The sequence below is a fragment of the Pleurodeles waltl genome, chromosome 8, assembly GCF_031143425.1.
Source record: "Pleurodeles waltl isolate 20211129_DDA chromosome 8, aPleWal1.hap1.20221129, whole genome shotgun sequence".
NCBI classification, from domain to species: domain Eukaryota; kingdom Metazoa; phylum Chordata; class Amphibia; order Caudata; family Salamandridae; genus Pleurodeles; species Pleurodeles waltl.
In genome coordinates, this window is record NC_090447.1 from 25,769,630 (window position 1) to 25,796,690 (window position 27,061).

Consider the following 27,061-nt stretch of genomic DNA (forward strand, 5'->3'; position numbering starts at 1 on the left):
GCAAGAAGGGAGAGACTGGACCATTAGACTGGAGAAGGCTCCACTGTTGCTGCAACAGAAGATCGTCCTGAATGGGCACCCTGATCAGGGGATCAATGGCCATGCTCAGCAGACTCTCCATGTCCAGTCCAGAGCCACAAGGATGACTTTGGCTTGGTCATTCTTGATATTCTGGAGAACTCTGGGCAGGAGTGGTAGGGGTGGAACGGCATACAGGAGGTCTGCACTCCACTTGAGCCAAAAAGTGCCTCCGTGCAAGAGTCACCTTGGAAACTCCAGCATGTAAAGCTGCAGACATTGCAAGTTCTCAGCAGAGGTGAACAGATCTAACCAAGGCTCTCCCCACTGCTGAAAGTGACTTTGCGCCTCTGGGTGGAGATGCAACTCGTTATCATCTAGGCATCTTCGACTGCGTTTGTCTGCCCTGGCATTCAGAGATCCTGTCAGGTGTTGACCTGCAAGGAACATGCCATGATGTACCAGCCATATCCAGAGATGCAGGGTCTCCTGACAAAGGGTCCACGACCCCACCCTGCCCTCCCTGTTGCAGTACTAAATGGCGGTGGTGTTGTCCACAAACAAATGCACGAGCTTTACCTTAACGGAGGGTAGAAAGGCTTTCGGATCGCTCTGAGCTCCAGCAGTTTGATGTGGAGTCCTGATCCACTGAAGACTAGAGTCACTTAATTTCCACCTCTCCCAGATGGTGGCCCATTCCAGGAGTGACACATCGGTCACTACTGTCAGATCTGGTTGGTGAAGAGAGAGGGGTCTGCTGCTGACCCAATTGTTGTTCGTTAACCACTACTGCAGACCTTTTGCAGTTCCATCAGAAAATGTAAACTAGGTCAGAGAGATTCCTCGGATGTTGCACTCTCTGGAACTTCATGACCCACTGCAGAACCTGCATTTCCCCATGGGCGTGAGTCACTAGCAGAGTATAGGAGGCCATGAGTCCCAACAGCCTCAGGGTCTGTCTCACCAAAATCCAGGATAGAGGCTGAAACATCGGTATCATAGCCTGAATATCCTGGACTCGTCATTCGGGAGGATATGTGTGAAACTGCACTGTGTCCAGAACAGCTCTGATGAAAGGGAGCATCAGAGGGAGTCAAGTGTGACTTCAGCATGTTGAAAGCGAACAGCAGCAAATGCAGGTGGTTCAATGTAATCTGGACGTGGGAGATGACCGCATGGGGCGAGCCTGCCGTCAATAGCCTGTCATCAAGGTAGGGAAGACTGGAAACCCTGACCTCCACAGGTGAACTGTGACCACTTCCATCATCTTTGTGAACACCCAAGGGGAGCTAGCAAGGCCAAAGGAGAGCACAGCAAACTGTGGGCAGGCAAAACAGGGATGTAGAAGTAGTCGTCCTGAAAGTCCAGCGCACACATCCAGTCTCCAGGGTCGAGGACAGACACAATCAAAGCCAATGTAAGCATCTTCAACTTCTTCAGGAAGGTCTTGAATAGGGCGGAAGCCTCCAACTTTTTAGGGCACTAGGAGGTAGAAGGAATAGCAACCATGACTTACTTCTGATGCCGGCACCCTTTGGCCAAAAGAGCCAGCACTTCCTGACAGATCAAGGAGAGATGGTTCTCCATCAGTCGGTTGTGAGAAGGTGGCATGGGTGACAGGGTTTCCAGAAAGGAGATAGAGTTATCTCCCTGGACAAATAGGAGTAACTTTTCTGTACAATGTTATAGACTTCCAGTGGAGCAGGTGATGGTGAATCCTGCCTCCCACTGAGTGGCCTTGCTGGTATGAGGGCAAACTAAAGGGGTTTGGAGGCTGCGGCTTATGCGAGGGGCGGACTGGGCCGACCTCTTGCTGGTTGTCCCACGTGATCTGTTTGAACCGTGTCTACAACCGCAAAAAGGAAGGTAAGCCTGTTGGTCTTGGAGACTGGGCAAGAAAGGATGCAGTTGGTAGCCCCCACCGTAGCCATGGATGGAGTGAAGCAGACTGGGACTGGCAGGGGCCATGGACAGACCAAAGATCTGAGCATGGAGCGGCTGCCTTCAAAGATCTCCAGCGCTGAGTCTGCCTTCTCAACGAAAAGACGAGATGTCAAAGGGCATTGTCCATAATGGAAGCATGGACATCCTCTAAAAAAAAACAGTGGTTCTCAACCAAGCGTGGCATCTAAGTGCCACCAACAACACAATCACTCGGTCATGTCCAGCCCATTTGGAACGGTAAACTTTTCTGCATCTCGCGCATCAGCAATAGCTTGTGTGATTATGGCTTGGGTCTCCTCCAAGACCATGGGCATCAAGTGCTCATTCAGTGTGAGTTTATCAGTCCAAAAGGCATGCAGTGTTCACCAACCACAGTGCGAGGCTGGTGGAAGAAAACATCATCTGGCCGAAGGTGTCCAGCATTTTGGATTCCCTATCCGGTGGAATTGTAGGTGGTTAATTCGGGAGGTGAAGACTTGGATCACAAACCTCTGCGAGGTGGAGTGCTGGTTGAAGAAACTGGGGTTCCCTAGGCTAGGCAATGGAGGCGGACAAATGGCCTGTGCACAGGAGCCCCTGTACAGGGATTGGACCAGGTCCCAAGCAGGATGCCTGTAAGGGCTTCATTAAATGGGAGTAAAGGTTCAGAGGGGCAACTCTCAGTTCACCGTATCAAGACATTTGATTGGACTGCCACGTAGTGCAGCTGAAAGTTGTAGTATCCATAAGGGTCCTCAGACCCCTCTTAATCATCCCGCTCTCCAGGCTCATCAAAAGAATGGGGCACTGGCTCAGAAGGTATGGTATGGGTCACAGCGTCGGGGTGACAATGGGCTTGGCGGTGCCGCAAAATGACAGCACTGGAGCAGGATCTGCAGAATGCTGTGACCTCACAGGCCAGGCCGCACAGGATCCATTGAACCTGACTGGCGCCAAGGGCGAACCCATCAGTAGAAATCCAGTGGGAGCCTCTTTCAAACCCATGTGGCCTGAAGGCATTCCAGAGTGCATACCCTCATAAAACTCCTTGAGATAGGCAGAGTTCGTTCTGACGCTGGGAAACTTTGGGAAGCAAAGGGCGGATCAAGGAACAGGCTCTGTGGGGGAAGCAAGGCTTTGAACAGTGTTGTTGTTCCACACCTTGGACCGAGGACTTGGACCAATGCACAGAAGTCAAAGAACTCTTCTTAGACTATTTGCTGGTGGGGCTTAATGTCAATAGTTGCTGCACGAGTGGTCCCAGGACCTTCCACATGAGAGGGCTTTCGAATGTTGCGTGGTCATCCAACGTTGGGCGGCGAGGATCTCCGGAGAGCCTTTCCTGCAGCGCCTTAGGATTCATGGCACGACAGTCCTCACAAGACTTAGAATCAGAGTTCAGTGAAGGTCAAACCAACTGTGGGTCTGTGACAGGCACCCACATGATATGAAAACTGTTGTCCCTAGCATACCAGGAGAAAAGTCTCTCCAAAAAATCTTCTACAAAACATCAAAATAAGTTAGTCAAAAATTGATCGGGGGAGTGCTCTTCAGATCTGCGCTAACAGCGTAGAAAGAAAAGAAGTGACATCGGCTCAATGGGATGGCTCCTATCACTTCCAGTGTGGGCAATGCAGAGGCAAACAATGCCACCTACTGGCACAAAGGGGTACTGCTCAAGAATTTCTAGATCCAGGTCTCTGACGCCTGGGGATAATTCTAAGGTAAGGAATCTATGGCTAGAAGTCTCTATCAGAGAAGCTTCTCTCTGTGGACAACCTCTTTTTAGAAGAAACTATCCAGAATGCAAAACTTATTGAGACGTCCTAGACCTTTGCTAAAGAACTTGAGGCAAAAGCTCTCAAACTTATTAGTCTGGATCAACGAAAATAAAACAATCTCCAGCGTTAACCGAATTATGATCGCAAGAAATCAATCTAACATCTTTATCAATTGTGGTGAACCCTCTAAAGGCAAGGGTGGTAAACATTGTCTACCAAGGAATGTTTAATGCAGGAGTTGCAACAAAATCAGGCATTTTGATAAGGTGTGCCAGAGTCCCAAGAGCTCAGGTGGGAAGGAGACACAATGATGTTGCTGGTTGCGAACAAGATAATGTGGATGGATTATATAGTGCACTAATCACCGTGAGGCATCTGTTTTCACCTGATCATTATCAGGTACCATACGAGGGACAAAAACTCAAATTGAAGCGATACATTAATGACATCCTTGAATTTAAAGAAAGATACATAGAGGGTAACATTTACCTTGTTATGAAGGGGCTCAATATTCTAGGGTAGTTTAACTAAGGTTTGTTTGGGATGGTGCTGAAACGTGGAACCAAAGAACAAGTTTTAGTTGTGAAAAGTCAAGCTGTAACCCTAGAATGGCCACAGAAGGCTCCAACAGTATTTCTGAGTGACCTGGACAGAATTAAACATTCTAAACACAAGATCACGATGAAAGAAGGTGCCATTCCAGTCAAGTACAGGTTGAGAGGTGCACCTTTCAGTTTGTGAGAAGACGTGAAGAGAAATACTCAGTTTGTGTGATCGGGACATCATTGTGCCAGTGGAATCCTCTCTTTTGTTTGTCATCCCTTGTTGTAGCACACAAATGTAATGGTGACTTGAGAGTATGTGTTGTCCTTAGGAGTCTCAAGGAACACTTGCTCTTGGCAACTGGTGCACAATGGTTCACCAAGCTTGACCTGGCTTCAGCTTATCACCAGATTGAACTTAACCTGGGGTCCAAGCATTTAATAGATGTTGTATCACCTATAGGCACTTTCCCTTATTGTTGCATTCTTTTTTGTTTGGCACCTGTGGCCTATGTATTTGAGCAATTTATGTTGAAAACGCTCAGAGGCTTTAAAGGGGGGCTATGTTTCAGGACTATGTCCTGGTTTTTGGTCCTGAGTGCAGTACTCAGGACAAAATTAAAAAACTTTGTATACTATTTTCATGGAACAAAGTGAAGTTCTAAAATGTGAGAAGTGTGAATTTTTGAGGGACAGAGTGGAATATTTGGGTCACAATGTTGGTATTAAACTCATAGCTGGCCTTTTGAAAGCCATACTTGATGCAGCACAACACGTTGACTGAGCAGGTGTTAAGGTATTTCTTTGTTTGAGTGAGTTTTACTCATGCTTTATTTCTGATTATGCATGGTCTGTGGAACCGCTGCCTGCCCTTAAAAATGTTTTTACAAACATTTACAAAGGGTAAGGGGTCCCTCTGGGACCACTTCCCAAGTGTGAAGGGGTTACCATCTACTTGAAGTAGGTGGTAAACTGAAAATGTTTTGCGAAATACAAATTGAAAAAGAAACAGGGACCAGGGCACTCAAAGTCTCTATAATAAGTATACAGTCCAAGATGAGTAGAGTTGCAAAAAGTGTTTAATCCAAGATCAGAAAACAGCCAACACGTGTTTCGTCCTTGCGGACTTTTTCAAGGCTCATAGATTCAAGCTTGGATGAAGACTAGTTCCGACAGGGCTGCTGTAGCCCCTAAAGTATATCTTTGAATCCACTGATTATGATCATTCTTGCCATAAATTCTGGCTAATACTCCTGTCTTTACACTATGTGGCTTGCCGTATTCATGGATGTTAATCATGTGGTGTATCCGTAGTTTCAGGTAACGCTAAACATGGGGTCCTGATGGGCCCAATCTTGATTCTTCGAGTCACCGTACGTCTATTAGGACGTGAACGATGCGGGGAGTAAACGGATAGCGCGTGATAACGCTGCCTTGTAGTCCGTGTAGGAGCCTTGAAAAAGTCTGCAAGGACGAAACACGTGTTGGCTGTTTTCTGATCTTGGATTAAACACTTTTTGCAACTCTACTCATCTTGGACTGTATACTTATTATAGAGACTTTGAGTGCCCTGGTCCCTGTTTCTTTTTCAATTTGTATTTCACAGCACAGTACATAGGTGGTCCCTTCCTGGGTTCCATTTGTGAAATCTGTGTATCTTTGAAACCCTTGGTGGTTGGGTTTCTCTGACCAGGCTGGCACCGTGCCTAAATACACGCTATGCGACTTTGAACTTGATTAGCTTCAGATGTGCGACAATAGCATTAACCACTTCCTTTATATAAACGTTTACTAAATGAAAATGTTTTGCAACCACACTTCCGTTGCAAAACATTCACACATACCACTGCAGTATCAGGACGGGGCACCCTAAATACACCCTTTCCTAATACTGAATCGCAAACCAATTTGCGATTCAGTGATAGGTTACCAAATTGTAACATGGGTTTTGTAAATTTAAAAAAGCCTTTTTGCTTTTGCAAATGGGCCATTTGCGATCACAAAAAGCATTGCCATCAGGGCGGGGGCAAGAATATTTCTCACTTCATATTTAAAAACTCATTTTTAAGACATACGTTACTAAAGCAAGATGTGGTACCACACTGTCATTTACAGACAGACATATACCACAGAAATGTCCTCAAACCTCACAAGTCACATATAGTTTGTGGTAAAACAAACAATAACTTGCGGAAATCAGGTTCAAGCAAATATTTATCATTTAAGCATCACCAAGTGAAGTACTCTGATTTGTTTTGACCCTATTAAAATCTTTGTTTCCATCTCACTTCAAAATTACAAAAAAGTGTTTTTCTAATACTGAAATACATTTTGAAATACTTGTGCATTTTATTTACAAGCTATTTAAATGCTGCGTGCCTAGCACAATTGTCCAACAAATCACTTTACAATACCCTCTGATTTTGCAGTCAGAGAAAGAAGAGTAAACACCAATCTCAAGATAAAATAAGCAGCAATTTGTTTGAAGACGAGTCAACATTTGACCTTTGTCTTTAAATGCACAGCAAATGCAACAAGATAAAAATATGATTTGAAGGCTGAGCAGAACACGAGATCTTTGCTCATTCACCTAAACAGAACACCTATTCTTTGCCAGCATGAAATCTCTCACCAGACGAGGCCAGTAGGCTCTAAAAATAGCTTGCCCTGATAAAATCTGAGAGTGAGCGAGTAGATGTCTAGAAGCCTGAGAATGATCGTTTTATAGGACTTGTTGTGTTCCACAGACTGAAGTCTAATGTTGGGGCAGCTCTTTTTAGGAAAATATCTTCAGTTTTACATTTTACATTTTTATGCTCACCGCTTTGTTGATCAGGAAGTCCTTGTTGCATACAATCCCCCAAGCAGCAATGCCAATGGAAAAAATCTCACAATTCATATCAATACTGCTGTTGTCCACATAGAAGTCTCTCACTGCCTTTCCAATATGTTTTACCACATTAGTGTTGATACCTTCAGTTATGATCCAAGCCCCTGAGGAGACAATAGCATGAAAATGTTCACAAACTCAGATGCTTTAAGTCGAATATTTATCATGCAGAACCAGTACACAAACAACCATTGCCATCTACGGGGTTACAATTCAGTGGCACATAAAAATGACACAAGAATGATAGTAGTTTGTTTTGATTGTGTGTGTAATGGTAGGGTTTGTATTACCCACAATTAGTCCTGAAACAATACAACATCGAAGAATATCACTGAGAGTCGTGAGACAGCGAGGACATCAGCCCGTCAAGCTTTAGACCATGAGCATTTATTAGTCATACTGGGTCAGAATTAGTTCACAAGTTCAAAAATGGAACAAAACCACTCAAGTATTCTTCATTGATAGACTTACTTCCAGGAATGATTTGATTTTTGTGTGCAGTGAACCGTGGCTATGGTATAAATAAAAAAAGAAAAGAGATAAACTTTTATTATTCTGGCCAATTCAATACTGCAAAAAAATGAGGTTACCAGGAGAAGGTGGGGCCAATGAAAGGTCAACTGGCATGTGTCGAATAAAAGGATGTCACTCAATTACAGTATGGGTGCCGATAAGGAGCTGCCATGGTGGCCTGATCAGGGACAACTCTCCTGCTTACCCACATGTGCCCTTTCACCATAACCATGTTTAAAGTAGTTGCCTGAGGTCACGATCCTTGAGTCTTGGTAGGTGGGGGACACAGTGAGAGGTCTGAGCCAGCTACCTGGTCTCCCCGCAATTTAACAAGAAGATCCATGTTCATGTGTGAGTCCTTCTGCAGAATGTATCATTTTCCGCAGTTCTTCATCCTCTGGGCAGATGTTGTGATTTGTCTTCTGACTTCTAGTGGCTGCTCCCTCCTCCTCTGTCAGGAGTCAGGAAAGGTGGCGATAACGCCTCTTCCTCTTGCGTCCCATCCTGAAAAGGAAGTCTGTCTTGGATAACTGGTAAGAACTTGTCTGAACTTGGAATTTCTGGGATATTTCTTTTAAAACCAACCCATTGTGAGTCCTAAAGTTCCTAGCTGTCTAATCACTGCCAACCACGAGGTATTCAAACTGAAGGCAACACAGGAGGAAGTAATACACCACAGAGAATATCTTTTGGGTAGGCTGCACCTTCTCATTCTAGGCCAGTTGTTCTTAATCTGTGGTCCGCAAATTCCTGGAGGGAGCGAGACGCCTTATCTGGGGCTTTGTGACTGTTTAGAAGATGAAATGATACAAGCAGATTACAAAAGAAATATATAAAACAATTGTAAATTTGAAAAACAATGCAAAATGTGTTGGAATTATAAAAATGAGAAGCTAAAAATTAAGTTGGTATCCTTATTTTGCTTCATGGGAGCAGCACAAGTACAGCAAAAGGCATCTAGTGCTGACGATTGATGGCCTCAACTGAAGCATCACTGGCATGCGCCTACCAAACGTGAGCTTGCATTAGGAACAAAAAAGAAATGTATATGCATGTTGCATCGTATTTTAGAAATAAAACTGCATTTTGAAGGATTCAGCCTTGTGATTAAAATAAAGCATTATCTGGTTTTAAATGGTATTAAATGGTTTGTGAATTCAATAAGGTATTTCATGTTTTGTTTGATATATGCTTGCTTTTGTATTTTATTTTTGAGATTCAAATCATAGACATCCCCAAATCATAGAGGTCCCTGGCTTTAGTATGCATCTACAGAAATCAAGAATGTGGAACCACTGTTCCATATCTTTTCTCGTTTTCCTGACTGAGTGTTTAATGCATGCACAAGAAGAAATCTTTTCAACTGTTTCCTGAACAGATGGTGTGGTGGCATAGTGAGATAATCTACTCCAGAAGATAAAAGGAGCACCACTGATTTGGGTAAGAATTGACAGCTCGTATTCAGCACCACGTCACTGCAAGGGGTAAACATATGCCTTACAAATGTACATCATGATATGGTCAGCTAGACTCCGGACATCACTGTGAATGGCTAAAATATCTTTTAACTTAAAACTCCTATCACCCCGTTCAATATACTATGCAGTGTTTGCATAAACTCCAGCACTGAGGAAGTCACATATTTTCCTCTGTCTCCGAAGTAAAAAAAAAAAAAAAAGCTTGTCACTAAGGCTTCACTAGATCAGTATTTCTGTTTGTTGAGGGAGTTTTCTATGATTACAGTTTCGATCACCACAACTATCAGAAGGAGATCTGTACTCTATTCAGTGAACACTTATTCTCCCTGTCTTTCTGATTTTACTCTGGTTCAAGCAGCTGCCAGAGGTATGGATCTCTGATTCACCAAGATCTGTGAGGCTATTCACCGGTACAGTGACATGCAGAGAGTTAAACGCTCTCTAGCAGGCCCTCTTGAAACATGTATGCTCCACAATGGGTCAAACTATAGTAGAATTTCTTCTCAATTTTCTCACATTTTCCTTCAGTTTTAAGATTAACATCCAGTTTCTTGAATAATGCTTTCTTATGTTAATATGAGGCTCTTCACCTTTATTTTTTATTATATTCTCTAATGTTTCATGCTAATGTGTATACTAACCACCTTTTCTGTTTCGAAAAGCCATACAGTCCTTGGCCTTCTCGCACGATGATCACTAAACTGATGTACAGGCAAATCATCCTAAGCCCTCACCTTCTTTATTGGATAGATGCTTTACAAATTCCTCAAATTTGAACAACCCTATCTATGTTGCCAATCACAAATTGCAGAAGGAGCTCATCCCAAAAGAAGCAAAGAAAATCTCCCCACCTGAGAGATTATGTCACAGAGAAGAGGAAAACTGGAATTCATTCATTCTGGATCTTTGCTTCCAGGTTTTGGAACTAAGTTGAGGATATCATAAAAATAATTTTCCAGAAAGCCCTAAAGACATACAGCCTAAAATCACACCACAAATGGTAATTTTATGCATTTATTTGTGAGTCTAAGTGGGACTACCACACTGCAGTTTAAGAACAATCGCTTTCCCACATTAATTTGCAGGAGATGGAGGAATGTGCCACCTGACTGCTGCTCCTGTGTCCCTTTCACAACTGCTATCATTCACCGAGGCAAGGGTGGGTGGTGTGAAGGTTGGATGCTAAATGAGTAGTATTTTTTGACTTCCCGGCAATTGTCCATGTCACGAAAACAATGAGTTTAGGATCTCTCCCTGGCCCCCAGGTAAGTTATGGTGAGGGTATGAAGGTGGCTCACAAACCTTATAGCCCATGCCCTTGGACACGACTGAGAATGATTTTCAAATGTCTTCAGTCCTTGGGTAATGTCACGAAAAAGGGTGCTGCATGAAAAGGGGCAAAGGTCGGGGGAAGCTGACACAACTGCTCCTGGCCTTAAGTAAGGACAGGGAGAATGGGGGCAGTCATTATCGGGCTGCAAGTGCTGAGGGAGAAAGTCGTTTCAGTATATTACAGCTTTTTTGACACACTTCTAAACAATGTTTAAATAGTTGGAGTCTGCAGCTGTTTGTTAAACCTGATACATTTTGTGAATACCAGAAGGACCTTTTTCTTAGTTAAGGTGCATTTTTTTATTTTGAAAAAAAGTGCTAAATCATGTCCACATTGTTCAAACTTTGCACGGTGCTGTTTTCGACATAGAAAAAACATCAACTTTATCTTTACTCTATTTTGATTGGGAACAAGCGCAAGCCAAATCCAAGACAGGCAAGAAGGCTGCCCTGACATATTTCTGAGGTTTTGAGCCAGTCATGTGGCATTTTGTTCTAGCCAAACATTTTTATTTCTATTTACGAACTTCAGGAAAGTTCTGTTAATTGACAGTCATATTTTGAATTATTGAAGTTTTCATAAGTATGGCTTGTTATAGTTTCTTTTATTTCTCCCTAATAGCTGAAAGATAATGCACCCAACCAGAGAAAAGGTATCAAACTGAGTCAAATTTGGCACACTGTTGCTAGGCATTTATTTCTATTTTAGATGTTTCATGTGCAGATTTACATGAAAAACGTTACTTATAGGACCTTATTCATACATTTGCCCTCCATTTTACTATTCTCAACTACTTCAGCAAAACACATATTAATGTACACGATTTATGTTGTTTGAATACAGAAGCACAATCTACTGAATTTAAAGGAGAAGCATTTCTATCAAACTCACATCGCAACCTCAACTATAGGTGTGAACTCTGCCTCTACATAAAAAGACACATAAAAAACGGGCTACTATGTAATAATGACCTATACTGCCATCAAAGGGTTATGGAGACAAAAAACATAAGCCCAAGTTCGACAGGTCACCTAACACAGGATCATAGCATATGTAGTACTCAATATGAGCACATGGGATTCTGCAATCCCTGTACAAAAATGTGTCTCTAATTTCCTCAGAATTCCATAAACTTATAAAGGAACTTTGCCTTCGGACTCATTCGTTTATATGGTCATGGAAATTCTCAGTGAATTTTATCATCTTTATAATATATGGCAAATGGTACTTTATTTCAAATACTTCTTGCTTATTTTGGTGCAAATAGCCTGAACAGGGAAATGCTCATTGAAAGGAGTAGGTAAAACAATGGACTAATTTTTTGTCTCTGGTTAAGAGAAAAATGGTTCATTATAAAATTCAGAAATTGTGGTTTTAGTAAAACACGGTTATGTTTCAGAAAAATAGTAGAAGAAAGAGATTTGTAAAGGTGCTCTCTGTTTTTAGTAGTTTGCAGTTGACATAAACCTCTGAACACAGCGCGTAGCATGCACAAGTGGGGTCTGACTACACCGCCCACCGACTCAAACACTCTTCCTGCGACCAGGCTCTACGCCAAGCCCCCAATTCGGGCACAGCCTACTGTCCAATGCGCTGCATTGGGGCTTGACCACAGGGACTAGCACTAAGCTATGAATTGCAATAAGCCACATATCAACATAATGCCCAGTACAAGTGTACACAGTCAGAGGTAATTCTAGTTATAAGAGATTTGAAAAATCCAAAATGGTGCATAGGATCCAAGGCTGCAAATGTCTCTATGAGATCCACATGTAGCTTGAATGTGAGGACCCCATGTAAAGCAAATTGTGGTCCGGGATACAGATCTGCAGCGGACTCCATTGAGATAACAGATAGTTTTTTACTTTTATGGGCAGAATATGCAAATCTATCTGGGATCCCCACATCCTCCTGAGGTCCATAAAAGGCCCAGTGTCCTCCCATGTACATCCATCACAGGTTTTTGCAACATCAGATCACTCGCATCAAATAATTTTCACTTGCAAGAAACAAATCAAGCATTTGAGGGTCATCCTAATGTTCAGAGATTTGCTGTGAAACAAGATAAAAAGTGTTCCCTTATACTATCAGATTTGTTTACAGATTTAAGAAATCCAACACTGCGACTCAACTGTCAGGACATATATACATGTTGTTGATCTATTTGAGCCCTAGTTTCTTTACATTCTTGCAAAACCTGTACACAAATAAAAAGGATTACAAATGAGCAGGTCAGTTTAGCTCATTTTAGTAAACAATTATCAGCAGTTTTTGCTGTACAAAGAACAAACCTCGGGCCTGGGTTGTGCATGTAAAGGTTCTGGGTGATCAATCAAGTGGAGGTAGACAAAGTGAGACCCAAAACCAAACATCCCCGTGCATTTTCCATCTCCTTCTTTCAGAAGCCCTACTCAAAAACTGCTGAGCAGAATTATGGCATAATAAGCCGGAAGCAAGATCCTGGTCCACAGATTGTGCTTTTTCACATTTGAAGTAAATCTGTACTGCAGATTTTTTTAAATTAACGTTAAAAAATATTTGTATATCTGGACAGTTGGGTTCGAGGGACTCTCATGAGTCCCCTGAACCCAATTAAAAAAATGAGAGCATTCTGATTGGTCCAGGAAGCTTCTTTCTCCTTGGGCCGATTTGTTCAGGAGCAAGGCTCTAAAAGGCTGCCAACAACATGAGACTGGCGACTGACAGTAGGTAATACAAATAAATAAATTATATTTAAAAAAATGTATATATATATATCTCTTTCAGGGTTAGAGTGATGCATAAATTAAGCGAAAACGAATAGAGAACTCTGGGCAGTTCCCAAGTTTAGGTGGAGAGCAGCTCCAGTAAGGCGCACCCTGCAACACCAGCGACACTCTAGATTTGCTCACCTCAAATGTCTGTTTATCTAGCAAAGTTTTTAAGCATTGGATCAGCACAGTGCTATCCTCGCCGAGCTAGATAGGGACAAAGTCTTTTGCCATTTATACAGCAAAGTCTTTAAGCATAGGTTTGACACAGTGTCAACCTTGCCTTGCTGTAAAATGACAAAACCCAATTACCACTCCAGGCACAGTATTACAGCTTTGGACTGGTAAAATACTGCCCAAGCCAACCTGGAATGAGTAAAAGCAACCCCTGACACATGTTTCGCTCTCATTAGAGCTCATCAGAGAGGTTTAGCTTTGTCCAGACACAAGGGAGCACCCAGTATATTTCAAAACAAATCCCTTTCAGGCTTAGAGTGACGCATAAATTATGCAAAAACAATTTGTATATCTATCTATGTATGTCCTACATACACAGAAAACAAACAAAGGTTACAGGGACGTTATATTTAGAAAATAGAATTTAAAAAAACAGAAATTCACTGAAAAAAAACAAAGGTTACAGGGACATTACACTTAGGAAATAGAATTTAAAAAACAGAGAAATTCACCGGAAAAAAAAACAAAGGTCACAGGAACGTTATACTTAAGCTCATATTTAAAACGTACAAAACCATAGAAATTCATAAGTTCTAGTTAGAGTTTTTTCAAATAACTCCACTCTGCTGGAGGAGTTTGTGGAATTCAGCAACTCTGTGTTCCACAGAGAACGTGGAGTTACTGACAGACTCTGCACTCCACAACAGAGTGGAGTTTTCCTCTGTTGGCACACAAGCTTGATGTCATTTTGCGTGCGGTCAGTCGCAAGCACCAACAAGATTTTGTGTCCGCCTGCAAGATTTTGCACTGTGACAGCAACTTCCAGCGTGCCCTTTTGTGACGGAGGTGAGAGCAAGTGAGCACGATCGAACGTGACTGCAACCTGTTGAAGCCCAAGCAGCTAAAACCTCCTCTAAAAGATCATTTTGAGTTAAAAACATTCTCTAATGGTCTGTTCGCGTTGATTTATTTTGTGTGAGGAGTAATTTTTTTAATGTACTTTTTTTTCAATAACAGGAAGTGCCCCATAGATTCCAATTTCCTGTTCCTGTAGTGTTTTGTCCCTCTCCTAATCACTTTTCACTTGGATTTCGAGCTGGAAGGATTACCTTTTCGTCTCCATGATGTGTCATTCGATTTAAGCACTTTGTTGTATTTAAGATTTCACAAATAAGTTCAAAATCACTTATAAGTGTTGTACAACTTGTTTGTTTGATAGAGGGCATGCACCATATTTATCTGTACTTTTATTCAATTTTTAGAATTTATTGTGATGGTTAGCCCACTTAATTATTTTTGGGAATTGCTGACTTAATGGTGTTTTTCTCCAGTACCAATGCCTCTTTTTTCTGGCCAGTGTGTGAGAGTGTTGCCATTGGCCACCATTTATCTTTGTTTCCCATGCCATGTGGCAAGGAGGCCTTTTTGTATAGTCAATTATAGTCCGATATGTGTTTTTTCTTTCTTCTATTCATCTTGCTTAAGTTTGACCATGTGCCTGGTGGGCATTTTTGTGTAGGCAGCCAGTGTGCTTTCAGGCCTGCATGTGTTCTTTGTTGTGGCCATGCCTCCTTGCCCGACCATGTGGCTGGAGACCATTTTGTGTAGGCAGCCAGTGGGCCTACATGTGTTCTTGTTTGTTGTGGTGGCCATTCCTCCTTGCTGGTTGTATGTGGCTGGCGGCCATTTTGTGTATTATGCTTGAGAGCAAGTAGGTCAATGCTCATGACTAAATGTACTGTATGAACAGTGTTTTAAATTATATTATATACTTTGCGTTTTTCACCTGCACTAATCCGTGCCTCCATTTTTCATGGCAGTCCCCTTCCCCTAATACATCAGCAATTTTATATTTTTATATATATATATATACATATATATATTAATAATTTGCTTCACCAACTTTATTTTATTTAATATTTTTTTAATTTTAGAATTTTTAAATATATATATATTTATTTATTTTCCTTTTTTTTTCCTCCATTTTCATCATCAGCCCCATGTCTGCCAAAGACACACAGCTGCACAACATTATTCAAGGATTATTCCATTTGTCACTAGCACCTCCCTGAGTGCCACATGCCAACTTGATGCTCATAAAGCTAACAGTTACACTTCTGTATGTTATAGTTGTTAGTCTTCTTACCCTTTCTGAGTGTACATGATGATAAAAGTTAATGTTGGTGTGGTTTCACAAAGAGATATACTGTATTGTTAATTATTTTTAATTTAAGAAACCACTAAATTATATTGTTTCTACAACTAATTCAACTGCAACCATGCCACATTTTACTGATGTTCTTCTTGCATGTTTGTTTTTAGGTGCACGAAGACAAACACTACCCACAGTACTGCCAGACAGAAGGCCTGTGCACGACGCGACGTGTGACCACACTCATGACACGGACATCTCTTCAGCTTGTGAAGCTGAGTGCTACTGCCAACTAACAGCTTCAAGATGGCCCCCAAAAAAGGTGCTACTAAGAAAGTGGCTAATGATAAGAAGGAGCTTCCCACCACTGGTATGTTCCCCCACATTTTTCGGGGCAAAAACATGTGCCTGCCACACCAGCCTCTGGGAAGGAAGCTGGGAGCAAGCACTCCCGCATCAGCGGCCCCATTTCAAACTAGGCCCAAGTCCATGTCTGGCACAGAGGCAGCCTATCTATTCGTGGCAACGCCGGCAAGCAGTGATGTTGAATTGGACTTCTCTCTTTCTCACACAGTACCCAATCGTAGCTGGAAACTCAGCTTAGTGGACAACAGCTGCAGCCAGCACTAGCAGTTCCTCCCGAAGTAGGAGCACATCAGGAGAATATTGAGCTTCATGCTGAGAAAGTCGAAGAAGCACCTCTTTCACAACATCCAGTGTTTTACAGATCTCTGCCATCTTGCTCTTTAAGCACCCCTTCTGATGATCAAGACTCCACTTGGATGCCACCTCAGTCTGAAACACGACACGAGAGGCAAGGAGTGAAAATGAAGGTTCCTGAAAGCTATAGAGTTATGGATGAAGAAGAGGAGTTTGGCAATGAGCCAGTCATCATGGATGTTAGCCCAACTCCAGTGGTGTCCAATATTATCCCATCTTCTCAACCTGCTCTGAGGCATGTGGCACAGACACCACCACCACCACCAGCTCTTATATTTACAACAATGCCCTGGCTGCAACCTACATCCACAGCCACCTCAGCAAAATTAGGCACTGCAGAGAGGCAAACATCATCAAATCACCCACCTATCGCCACTTCTTCTGACATTAGCAGCGGCACCAGTATTAGAAAGTTGACCACCCCAGTTTGGGACTTATTTACAGTTAGTGAAAAGGAGCCGAACATTGCCATATGCTCCATTTGCTGAGCGAATGTTAGTCGGGTTAAGCTTGCTACAAACTATGGTACCGGAGACCAAACAACCCATTTGAGAAAACACCACACAATCCACTGGTAGGCGCACCTTAGCGGCCAAAAACCTTCAAGTGGTGTTGGTGAAGGTGGTGAGAGAAGGGAATCTGATTCAATCATGTTGGAAGGTGAAGAAGAGGGTGACATTTCCATTACACAAATCAGCCCTGTCCCCAGCAGTGCAGTAGTATTGTCACTCACATCAGCAACATCACAATGGCACAAGACGACTCAGAGACAGGTTGAGACACCAAGGCAAGAACATACAATGGCTGCCCTGCTGAGAGGCACACTGAGCCTACCACCGCCTTCTGCTCTCAAGAAGTCATCTGCATCAGTGCCACCAGTAAAGAAATAATACAGGCTACTATTACTGGCATGTCTCCGCAGTAGGGGCAGTATGAATGCAACCACCCAATGGCACATTGTACAACGGGAAACTGGCTAAAATGTTAGTGCTGGAGCTCCTCCCTTTTTCTTTTGTGGAAGATATGGTTTTTCCAGATATGGGTTTTCCAGAATTAGTGGCGGCCATCTGCCCAAAATGGAAAGTTCCCTGCTGAACCTATTTTGCCAGAGTTGTGTCCCAGTGCTACATCATTATGTGCAAGAACTGTTTGGTCAAACTTTACAGCAGAGTGCTGTCCACACAATCCACCTGACAACAAACGTGTCGTGCATCACTGTGCAATCGAACTTTTTAATGCTCAGAAGCATGCAACAGTAGCTGTGTTTGCCATGGAGAAATCCCATTCAGCTGCAAACATCTTGGATGACTTTAACAACAAGATCTTTGAATGGCTGTGCCCCAGAGGGCTCAACAATAGATTTGTTGCCACGGACAATGGCAGTAATATAATTAAGGCAATGTCAGATGTTGGTTATTTCAGGGTCCTGTGTTTGGCGCACTGCATCATCATTGTATAGGACCTTCTAAAAAAGAACACCTTACTGTCCACATGCAGAAGAATCTGCACTCATTTCAGCTATACTTCTAAAGCCTGGAAGCTGCTGAGAATTATCCAGTGTGGTAATAAAATGCAGTTAAAGCACTCATACAGGAGGTGCCAACACATTGGAATTCAACTTATTACATGTAGCAACGTCTGTTTAAGCAGTACAGACTGATCAATGAATATGTCATGCAAAGAGGGGATGCAACTGTGAAAGGCGTGATCATTGAGATGGACCAATCAAGTCTGGTCAAATGCCTGACAGAGATCCTACTTTCTTTTAAAAATTTCACACAAGAAGTCAGCAAGGAGGACTGTACCATGGGCCAAGCTATCCCACTGTTGCATATGCTGCAGAAAAAGCTAAAGGTAGCTGAAATATATACAGGTGTGGATTAAAAAACAGATACAGAGGAGTTGGTGGAGAGCTTAATCATTTGCTTATCTGTTAATACAAGGCTGCAAAGGGACATAGGCCTTCACTACGAGGTTGGTGGTCTTTTTAAGAGACCGCAGCGTTGGCGGCTGGCAAAAGACCACCAGCGTTGGCGGTATCCTGTCCGCCGAGTTAAGAGTCCACAATGAAGACAGCCAAAAAACAGCCACAAATCCAACACCGATAGGACACTGGGGGGTGGGAAAGATGCAGTTCCACCACCAGCACCGCCACATCAATAACTTTCCGCCCTCCATATTCCAATTCACAAATCAGCACAGCGGTCCCTCCATGGCGGAAAACCACTGGTGGCCAAATTGTTGCGGAAAGAAGACACTCTTATCAGAAAAACCATCACCTTGGACAGTTCAAAGACCCCACACATACACACAACCATTCAAAGCACTATTTAACACACCCACATACAACCCACAAGCCTTTGCAACAAAAAACACTGATCGAGAGACGAGATCAGCCACAATCACTAAGTTAGCACCTACACACTAAAGGCACAAATACACTTCACACTCACCACACAACTGCACCACCAATACAGTACACACACAATATCACAACTACACACAAACACCACAACCTACCAGCACTCACAAACACCCACACACCACCAAGCACCCTACCCTACACACACAACACCCACCCACGACACAACCACCATGTCAAGCCAAAAGCACCCAACCTTCAATGATGATGAGTTGAGGGTAATGATGGATGAAGTCTTCAGGGTAGAGCCAAAACTCTTAGGACCACAGGTACAGCAAACCTTCATTGCCCGGAAAATGGAGTTATAGCAGAGAATAGTTGACAGGATCAACTGATTGTCAACCATCCAGGCACAAGGGAGGACATCAGGAAGAGGTGGAACGACCTTTGGGGGAAGGAACGTTCTATGGCGTCCAGGCACCAGCTGGAGGTACTGAAGACTGGAGGTGGGACCCCAACTTCTCCCCCAGAGTTCACATCGTAGGAGGAGAAGGTCTTTGGACATCCTGCATCTAGAGGGCCTGACTGGAATACCCAGAGGACTGGACTCTGGTGAGTAACTAAAACCCCCTTGCCACTGATTCTTCCTGTCAAGCATGCTTCCTCACCACCCAAACACTCCCCAAGTTAGCCCATCTGAAATGCTCCCTCCTACCTAGTCACCTAATGCCCCTCTCCTGCATGCTGCACCACCACCCACCCCAATGCTCACACACTCCCTGCCCAGTGCACGGATAGCACTGTGATGTACAATCACTACCACTCCCACAATGCACTAACCAATCCACAACAAAACCTGCAATGTGCACTTCATATCACACCTCTTGCATTTATGTCTATTGCACTAGCTACAACAACTGGATGCTCCGACTGAGGACCACTACATGGCAATAACAGCAATGCAATGGCACTACATAATGCCATACTAGTCCAAACACAGACAAGGCAATGTCACCAATCCTAAGGGACAATAATCCATGCCTACAGCCCTGAAATGGGTGAATCCTGGCCTCCAATGTAACAAGGTATACTCCATACACAACAGGCACAGACAGGATAAATAACCTTGTGCACACATACCTCCCTCCGATTTGTACACCAAGATGCAATGTACAGCCATTCCCACTCACATTTACCAAGCCAGAATGCCCTCCAGGTAACAGGGTAAACCTGTCACGTGAACCAGCACACAGGAACAGAACCCAACCACCCAGCTAAAGTGACCAAGTCTGATTCACAACAACCCCAAGGAGCATGGTACACGTCACTATCCACCATCCACAAACACTGTTAACTGTGCTACACGTCTCAGTGCCATTGCTGGAAATCAAGTCAAGCCACTGTATGCATCTGACAAACAAACAACCATACATACCTCCAACATTTCTCTCTCTCTCACTCCATCCACGGTTACCCCTGCCACTGCCACCATGGACAGGTTACCAGAGACAGCCAGCCCTCCTCAGGATGAAGGCCCTAGTGAGGACAACGCTGCTGGATGTCTGGGCACTGATGACCTACCTGCCCCATCTGGGACCTCTGGTCAGCCTACCTCTCCCTGCCTCACTCTGCCCACATCAAACCCCCCACACCCTATGGCAACAACATCTCAGTCAAGCCTTCGTCCCCAAACCTGTGCCCCAAGGACTGTACAATCGTGTGGCCCACAGTACAGAGACCTGAATCAACCCCTCGCACTGAAGACAATGAAGGTCCTGGTGAAACTAGGAGACGGTACACTGTGCCAGGGGCACAGGTACATTCGGTAGGGGGCAAGAAAGGGACCCTGTGGGCCAGAGGATGGGGCAGCAAAAGGAGGCCTCTGACCAGGAAGCCATCTCCCAAATCCTGGGAGCATATCAACTAACCCAGGACAGGATGGGCCAGATCATTAAGATGGTGGGGGGAAACCAGAGGCTGCAGAGGGAGGCCATGTAGCAGTGGCAGACCCACAATGCCCCCATTGGAGGGGTACTCAGGGACCTCACCACCAGCATGAGTGCTTCATTCACCCCCCCAACAGACACATTCCACTAGCCACATCACACCTGAACCGTCTACATCTGCAGCTGCTAGTGGAATGGAGGCCCTGCCAGGGAAACCTCAGGCCTCGGGCACCCCTCCCTCTGTAGTTGAGGACACCACCCGCCCCACAAACATGGACGTCCATCCAGACATCCGCCTGGGGCAGATGCCAAGAGAAAACCCACTGCCAGGAAGTGACCCTCTTCTGATTACTCTCCCTTGTGTGCAACTGAGACACCCTGTTGACTGTTCAATGACATTACTCCATTTTCTAATGTCCTAAGGACACTGGACCAGTGCTACCTACAGCTGTGCCACCTTCTCTGAGGATTCCATCTCCCATGACCCCACTCATCACCTGTTTGCTACTCTGTTCACAATAAACACTATAGATCACAGCTGCTGTTTTTGCGTCTTTATTTGTACACATACAAATGTATTGGTCTGTAAAATGTCATGTGGATATGGCACCATAATCCAACAGGCAGTGTAATGGACTGCCGAGGGAGGCATCCTCTGCAGGAGAAACAGTACAACAGATATGTCCCGGGGTAGATGTAAGGGAGTCACTAGTACAGCCACATATCAGAGAACCTCCAAATATACAACCTGCAAAAAACATTACAGAGACTACTATCAGGACTGTAGGCATGACACCACACAGAGAACATATGCAGTCCATAGTTGTTGTGTCCAGTGTAGATAGCCATTTAAACAGGCCACAAAAAATGTGGCATGTGAACAGGAGAATGCAGAATACATACCACAATACAGGCCTGTCTACAGATGAAAATCTTGCAACCTGAAGAGAGTACACTTGGTAGAGATGATACATTTACAGACAGCACCTTACATCCATTCAGTCACCCCCCCCCCACAACACACACATAGGGATAGGTACACAGTACACCACCACTGATTAACTAAATCAGGAGGACCACTGACAGCAAAGTATTTTGAAATAGTACCCATGCAAATACACACACAGCATACCTGTATGTTACTGGAAGTACTGATTGATAAGCTCTGCCCTGGAGTCAGCTGCACGTTCCTCATCTGCCTCTTCATCACTTTCCACTTCTGCATCACCAGCCACAGGTCCTGCTGCCTCCTTCTCATCACCTAGTAAGGATATCTGACGTCTCTGGGCCAAATTGTGAAGCATGCAGAAGGCAACTATGGTCTGGCATACCTTTTGGGGACTGTATAGGAGGGCACCTTCAGAGACGTGCAGGCACCTGAATCTGGCCTTCAGGAGGCTAAATGCTTTTTCTATTATACACCTCGTCCTGCCATGGGCCTCATTGAAACTGAGTTCCCCTTCAGTGGCAAGATATCTCACTGGCGTTAACAGCCAGGGAAAGTTAGGATAGCCAGAGTCACCTGTGTGCAAAGAGGTAGAACCTGTTACAATACAGGCACAGACACAGGGATGAATGTGATGACAAGTGACAAAACAGAGACATACATTTAAAGGCATACATATCAATGAGCCAAGCCCTCTCTCTCTGTACTTGTGCCATCATGTGGGGGTCACTGCTCTTCCTCTGAATGTATGAGTCATGCATTGATCCAGGAAACTTGGCTATCACTTGGTAAATGTCTTGGTCTGCCACACACACCACCTGCACATTGATGGAGTGGTCGTTTTTGAAGTTCCTATGCACCTGTTCATTGGCATTGGGAGGGACCAAGGCTATATGGGTGCCATCTATGACCCCTACCACATGAGGGATGTGTCCCACAACATAGAAGTCTGCCTTCACATAGGACAAATCCCCTTGTTGGGGGAACCTGATGTACCTGTCCAGGTGTTTCACAAAAGCACACAGTACATCCTTCAAAACAAGACTGAACATCAGCTGTGACATCCCTGCTGCCAAGCCCACTATCATCTGAAAGGATCCAGTGTCAAATGTGTAGCACGGACACGACTTGAACTGTGGGAGGGATGGCATAGGGATTACGAATGGCAGGCAATAGATCTGGCTCCAACTGTGTACATAGATCCATGATGGTCTGATGATTTGGACGATAGGACTGAATTATATGCCTCTCCTCTAGGGTTGCAAGGACCACCGCCAGCTCTTATATTTACAACAATGCCCTGGCTGCAACCTACATCCACAGCCACCTCAGCAAAATTAGGCACTGCAGAGAGGCAAACATCATCAAATCACCCACCTATCGCCACTTCTTCTGACATTGGCAGCGGCACCAGTATTAGAAAGTTGACCACCCCAGTTTGGGACTTATTTACAGTTAGTGAAAAGGAGCCGAACATTGCCATATGCTCCATTTGCTGAGCGAATGTTAGTCGGGTTAAGCTTGCTACAAACTATGGTACCGGAGACCAAACAACCCATTTGAGAAAACACCACACAATCCACTGGTAGGCGCACCTTAGCGGCCAAAAACCTTCAAGTGGTGTTGGTGAAGGTGGTGAGAGAAGGGAATCTGATTCAATCATGTTGGAAGGTGAAGAAGAGGGTGACATTTCCATTACACAAATCAGCCCTGTCCCCAGCAGTGCAGTAGTATTGTCACTCACATCAGCAACATCACAATGGCACAAGACGACTCAGAGACAGGTTGAGACACCAAGGCAAGAACATACAATGGCTGCCCTGCTGAGACGCACACTGAGCCTACCACCGCTTTCTGCTCTCAAGAAGTCATCTGCATCAGTGCCACCAGTAAAGAAATAATACAGGATACTATTACTGGCATGTCTCGGCAGTAGGGGCAGTATGAATGCAACCACCCAATGGCACATTGTACAACGGGAAACTGGCTAAAATGTTAGTGCTGGAGCTCCTCCCTTTTTCTTTTGTGGAAGATATGGTTTTTCCAGATATGGGTTTTCCAGAATTAGTGGCGGCCATCTGCCCAAAATGGAAAGTTCCCTGCTGAACCTATTTTGCCAGAGTTGTGTCCCAGTGCTACATCATTATGTGCAAGAACTGTTTGGTCAAACTTTACAGCAGAGTGCTGTCCACACAATCCACCTGACAACAAACGTGTCGTGCATCACTGTGCAATCGAACTTTTTAATGCTCAGAAGCATGCAACAGTAGCTGTGTTTGCCATGGAGAAATCCCATTCAGCTGCAAACATCTTGGATGACTTTAACAACAAGATCTTTGAATGGCTGTGCCCCAGAGGGCTCAACAATAGATTTGTTGCCACGGACAATGGCAGTAATATAATTAAGGCAATGTCAGATGTTGGTTATTTCAGGGTCCTGTGTTTGGCGCACTGCATCATCATTGTATAGGACCTTCTAAAAAAGAACACCTTACTGTCCACATGCAGAAGAATCTGCACTCATTTCAGCTATACTTCTAAAGCCTGGAAGCCGCTGAGAATTATCCAGTGTGGTAATAAAATGCAGTTAAAGCACTCATACAGGAGGTGCCAACACATTGGAATTCAACTTATTACATGTAGCAACGTCTGTTTAAGCAGTACAGACTGATCAATGAATATGTCATGCAAAGAGGGGATGCAACTGTGAAAGGCGTGATCATTGAGATGGACCAATCAAGTCTGGTCAAATGCCTGACAGAGATCCTACTTTCTTTTAAAAATTTCACACAAGAAGTCAGCAAGGAGGACTGTACCATGGGCCAAGCTATCCCACTGTTGCATATGCTGCAGAAAAAGCTAAAGGTAGCTGAAATATATACAGGTGTGGATGAAAAAACTGATACAGAGGAGTTGGTGGAGAGCTTAATCATTTGCTTATCTGTTAATACAAGGCTGCAAAGGGACATAGGCCTTCACTACGAGGTTGGTGGTCTTTTTAAGAGACCGCAGCTTTGGCGGCTGGCAAAAGACCACCAGCGTTGGCGGTATCCTGTCCGCCGAGTTAAGAGTCCACAATGAATACTGCCAAAAAACCGCCACAAATCCAACACCGATAGGACACTGGGGGGTGGGAAAGATGCAGTTCCACCACCAGCACCGCCACATCAATAACTTTCCGCCCTCCATATTCCAATTCACAAATCAGCACAGCGGTCCCTCCATGGCGGAAAACCACTGGTGGCCAAATTGTTGCGGAAAGAAGACACTCTTATCAGAAAAACCATCACCTTGGACAGTTCAAAGACCCCACACATACAAACAACCATTCAAAGCACTATTTAACACACCCACATACAACCCACAAGCCTTTGCAACAAAAAACACTGATCGAGAGACGAGATCAGCCACAATCACTAAGCTAGCACCTACACACTAAAGGCACAAATACACTTCACACTCACCACACAACTGCACCACCAATACAGTACACACACAATATCACAACTACACACAAACACCACAACCTACCAGCACTCACAAACACCCACACACCACCAAGCACCCTACCCTACACACACAACACCCACCCACGACACAACCACCATGTCAAGCCAAAAGCACCCAACCTTCAATGATGATGAGTTGAGGGTAATGATGGATGAAGTCTTCAGGGTAGAGCCAAAACTCTTAGGACCACAGGTACAGCAAACCTTCATTGCCCGGAAAATGGAGTTATAGCAGAGAATAGTTGACAGGATCAACTGATTGTCAACCATCCAGGCACAAGGGAGGACATCAGGAAGAGGTGGAACGACCTTTGGGGGAAGGAACGTTCTATGGCGTCCAGGCACCAGCTGGAGGTACTGAAGACTGGAGGTGGGACCCCAACTTCTCCCCCAGAGTTCACATCGTAGGAGGAGAAGGTCTTTGGACATCCTGCATCTAGAGGGCCTGACTGGAATACCCAGAGGACTGGACTCTGGTGAGTAACTAAAACCCCCTTGCCACTGATTCTTCCTGTCAAGCATGCTTCCTCACCACCCAAACACTCCCCAAGTTAGCCCATCTGAAATGCTCCCTCCTACCTAGTCACCTAATGCCCCTCTCCTGCATGCTGCACCACCACCCACCCCAATGCTCACACACTCCCTGCCCAGTGCACGGATAGCACTGTGATGTACAATCACTAAGACTCCCACAATGCACTAACCAATCCACAACAAAACCTGCAATGTGCACTTCATATCACACCTCTTGCATTTATGTCTATTGCACTAGCTACAACAACTGGATGCTCCGACTGAGGACCACTACATGGCAATAACAGCAATGCAATGGCACTACATAATGCCATACTAGTCCAAACACAGACAAGGCAATGTCACCAATCCTAAGGGACAATAATCCATGCCTACAGCCCTGAAATGGGTGAATCCTGGCCTCCAATGTAACAAGGTATACTCCATACACAACAGGCACAGACAGGATAAATAACCTTGCGCACACATACCTCCCTCCGATTTGTACACCAAGATGCAATGTACAGCCATTCCCACTCACATTTACCAAGCCAGAATGCCCTCCAGGTAACAGGGTAAACCTGTCACGTGAACCAGCACACAGGAACAGAACCCAACCACCCAGCTAAAGTGACCAAGTCTGATTCACAACAACCCCAAGGAGCATGGTACACGTCACTATCCACCATCCACAAACACTGTTTACTGTGCTACACGTCTCAGTGCCATTGCTGGAAATCAAGTCAAGCCACTGTATGCATCTGACAAACAAACAACCATACATACCTCCAACATTTCTCTCTCTCTCACTCCATCCACGGTTACCCCTGCCACTGCCACCATGGACAGGTTACCAGAGACAGCCAGCCCTCCTCAGGATGAAGGCCCTAGTGAGGACAACGCTGCTGGATGTCTGGGCACTGATGACCTACCTGCCCCATCTGGGACCTCTGGTCAGCCTACCTCTCCCTGCCTCACTCTGCCCACATCAAACCCCCCACACCCTATGGCAACAACATCTCAGTCAAGCCTTCGTCCCCAAACCTGTGCCCCAAGGACTGTACAATCGTGTGGCCCACAGTACAGAGACCTGAATCAACCCCTCACACTGAAGACAATGAAGGTCCTGGTGAAACTAGGAGACGGTACACTGTGCCAGGGGCACAGGTACATTCGGTAGGGGGCAAGAAAGGGACCCTGTGGGCCAGAGGATGGGGCAGCAAAAGGAGGCCTCTGACCAGGAAGCCATCTCCCAAATCCTGGGAGCATATCAACTATCCCAGGACAGGATGGGCCAGATCATTAAGATGGTGGGGGGAAACCAGAGGCTGCAGAGGGAAGCCATGTAGCAGTGGCAGACCCACAATGCCCCCATTGGAGGGGTACTCAGGGACCTCACCACCAGCATGAGTGCTTCTTTCACCCCCCAACAAACACATTCCACTAGCCACATCACACCTGAACCGTCTACATCTGCAGCTGCTAGTGGAATGGAGGCCCTGCCAGGG

The 27,061-nt window shown here is 44.6% G+C and overlaps 1 protein-coding gene across 1 annotated transcript in view; it reads right to left on the bottom strand.

The window, feature by feature from the left end:
• LOC138249319 (transient receptor potential cation channel subfamily M member 2-like) overlaps positions 1-27,061 on the bottom strand; it is a 1,037,937-nt gene that overhangs the window by 926,177 nt on the left and 84,699 nt on the right. Inside the window, exon 3 of the mRNA XM_069203278.1 lies at positions 7,086-7,258. Coding sequence (XP_069059379.1) covers positions 7,086-7,258 — 173 coding nt within the window. The remainder of the gene's footprint in view (positions 1-7,085; positions 7,259-27,061) is intronic.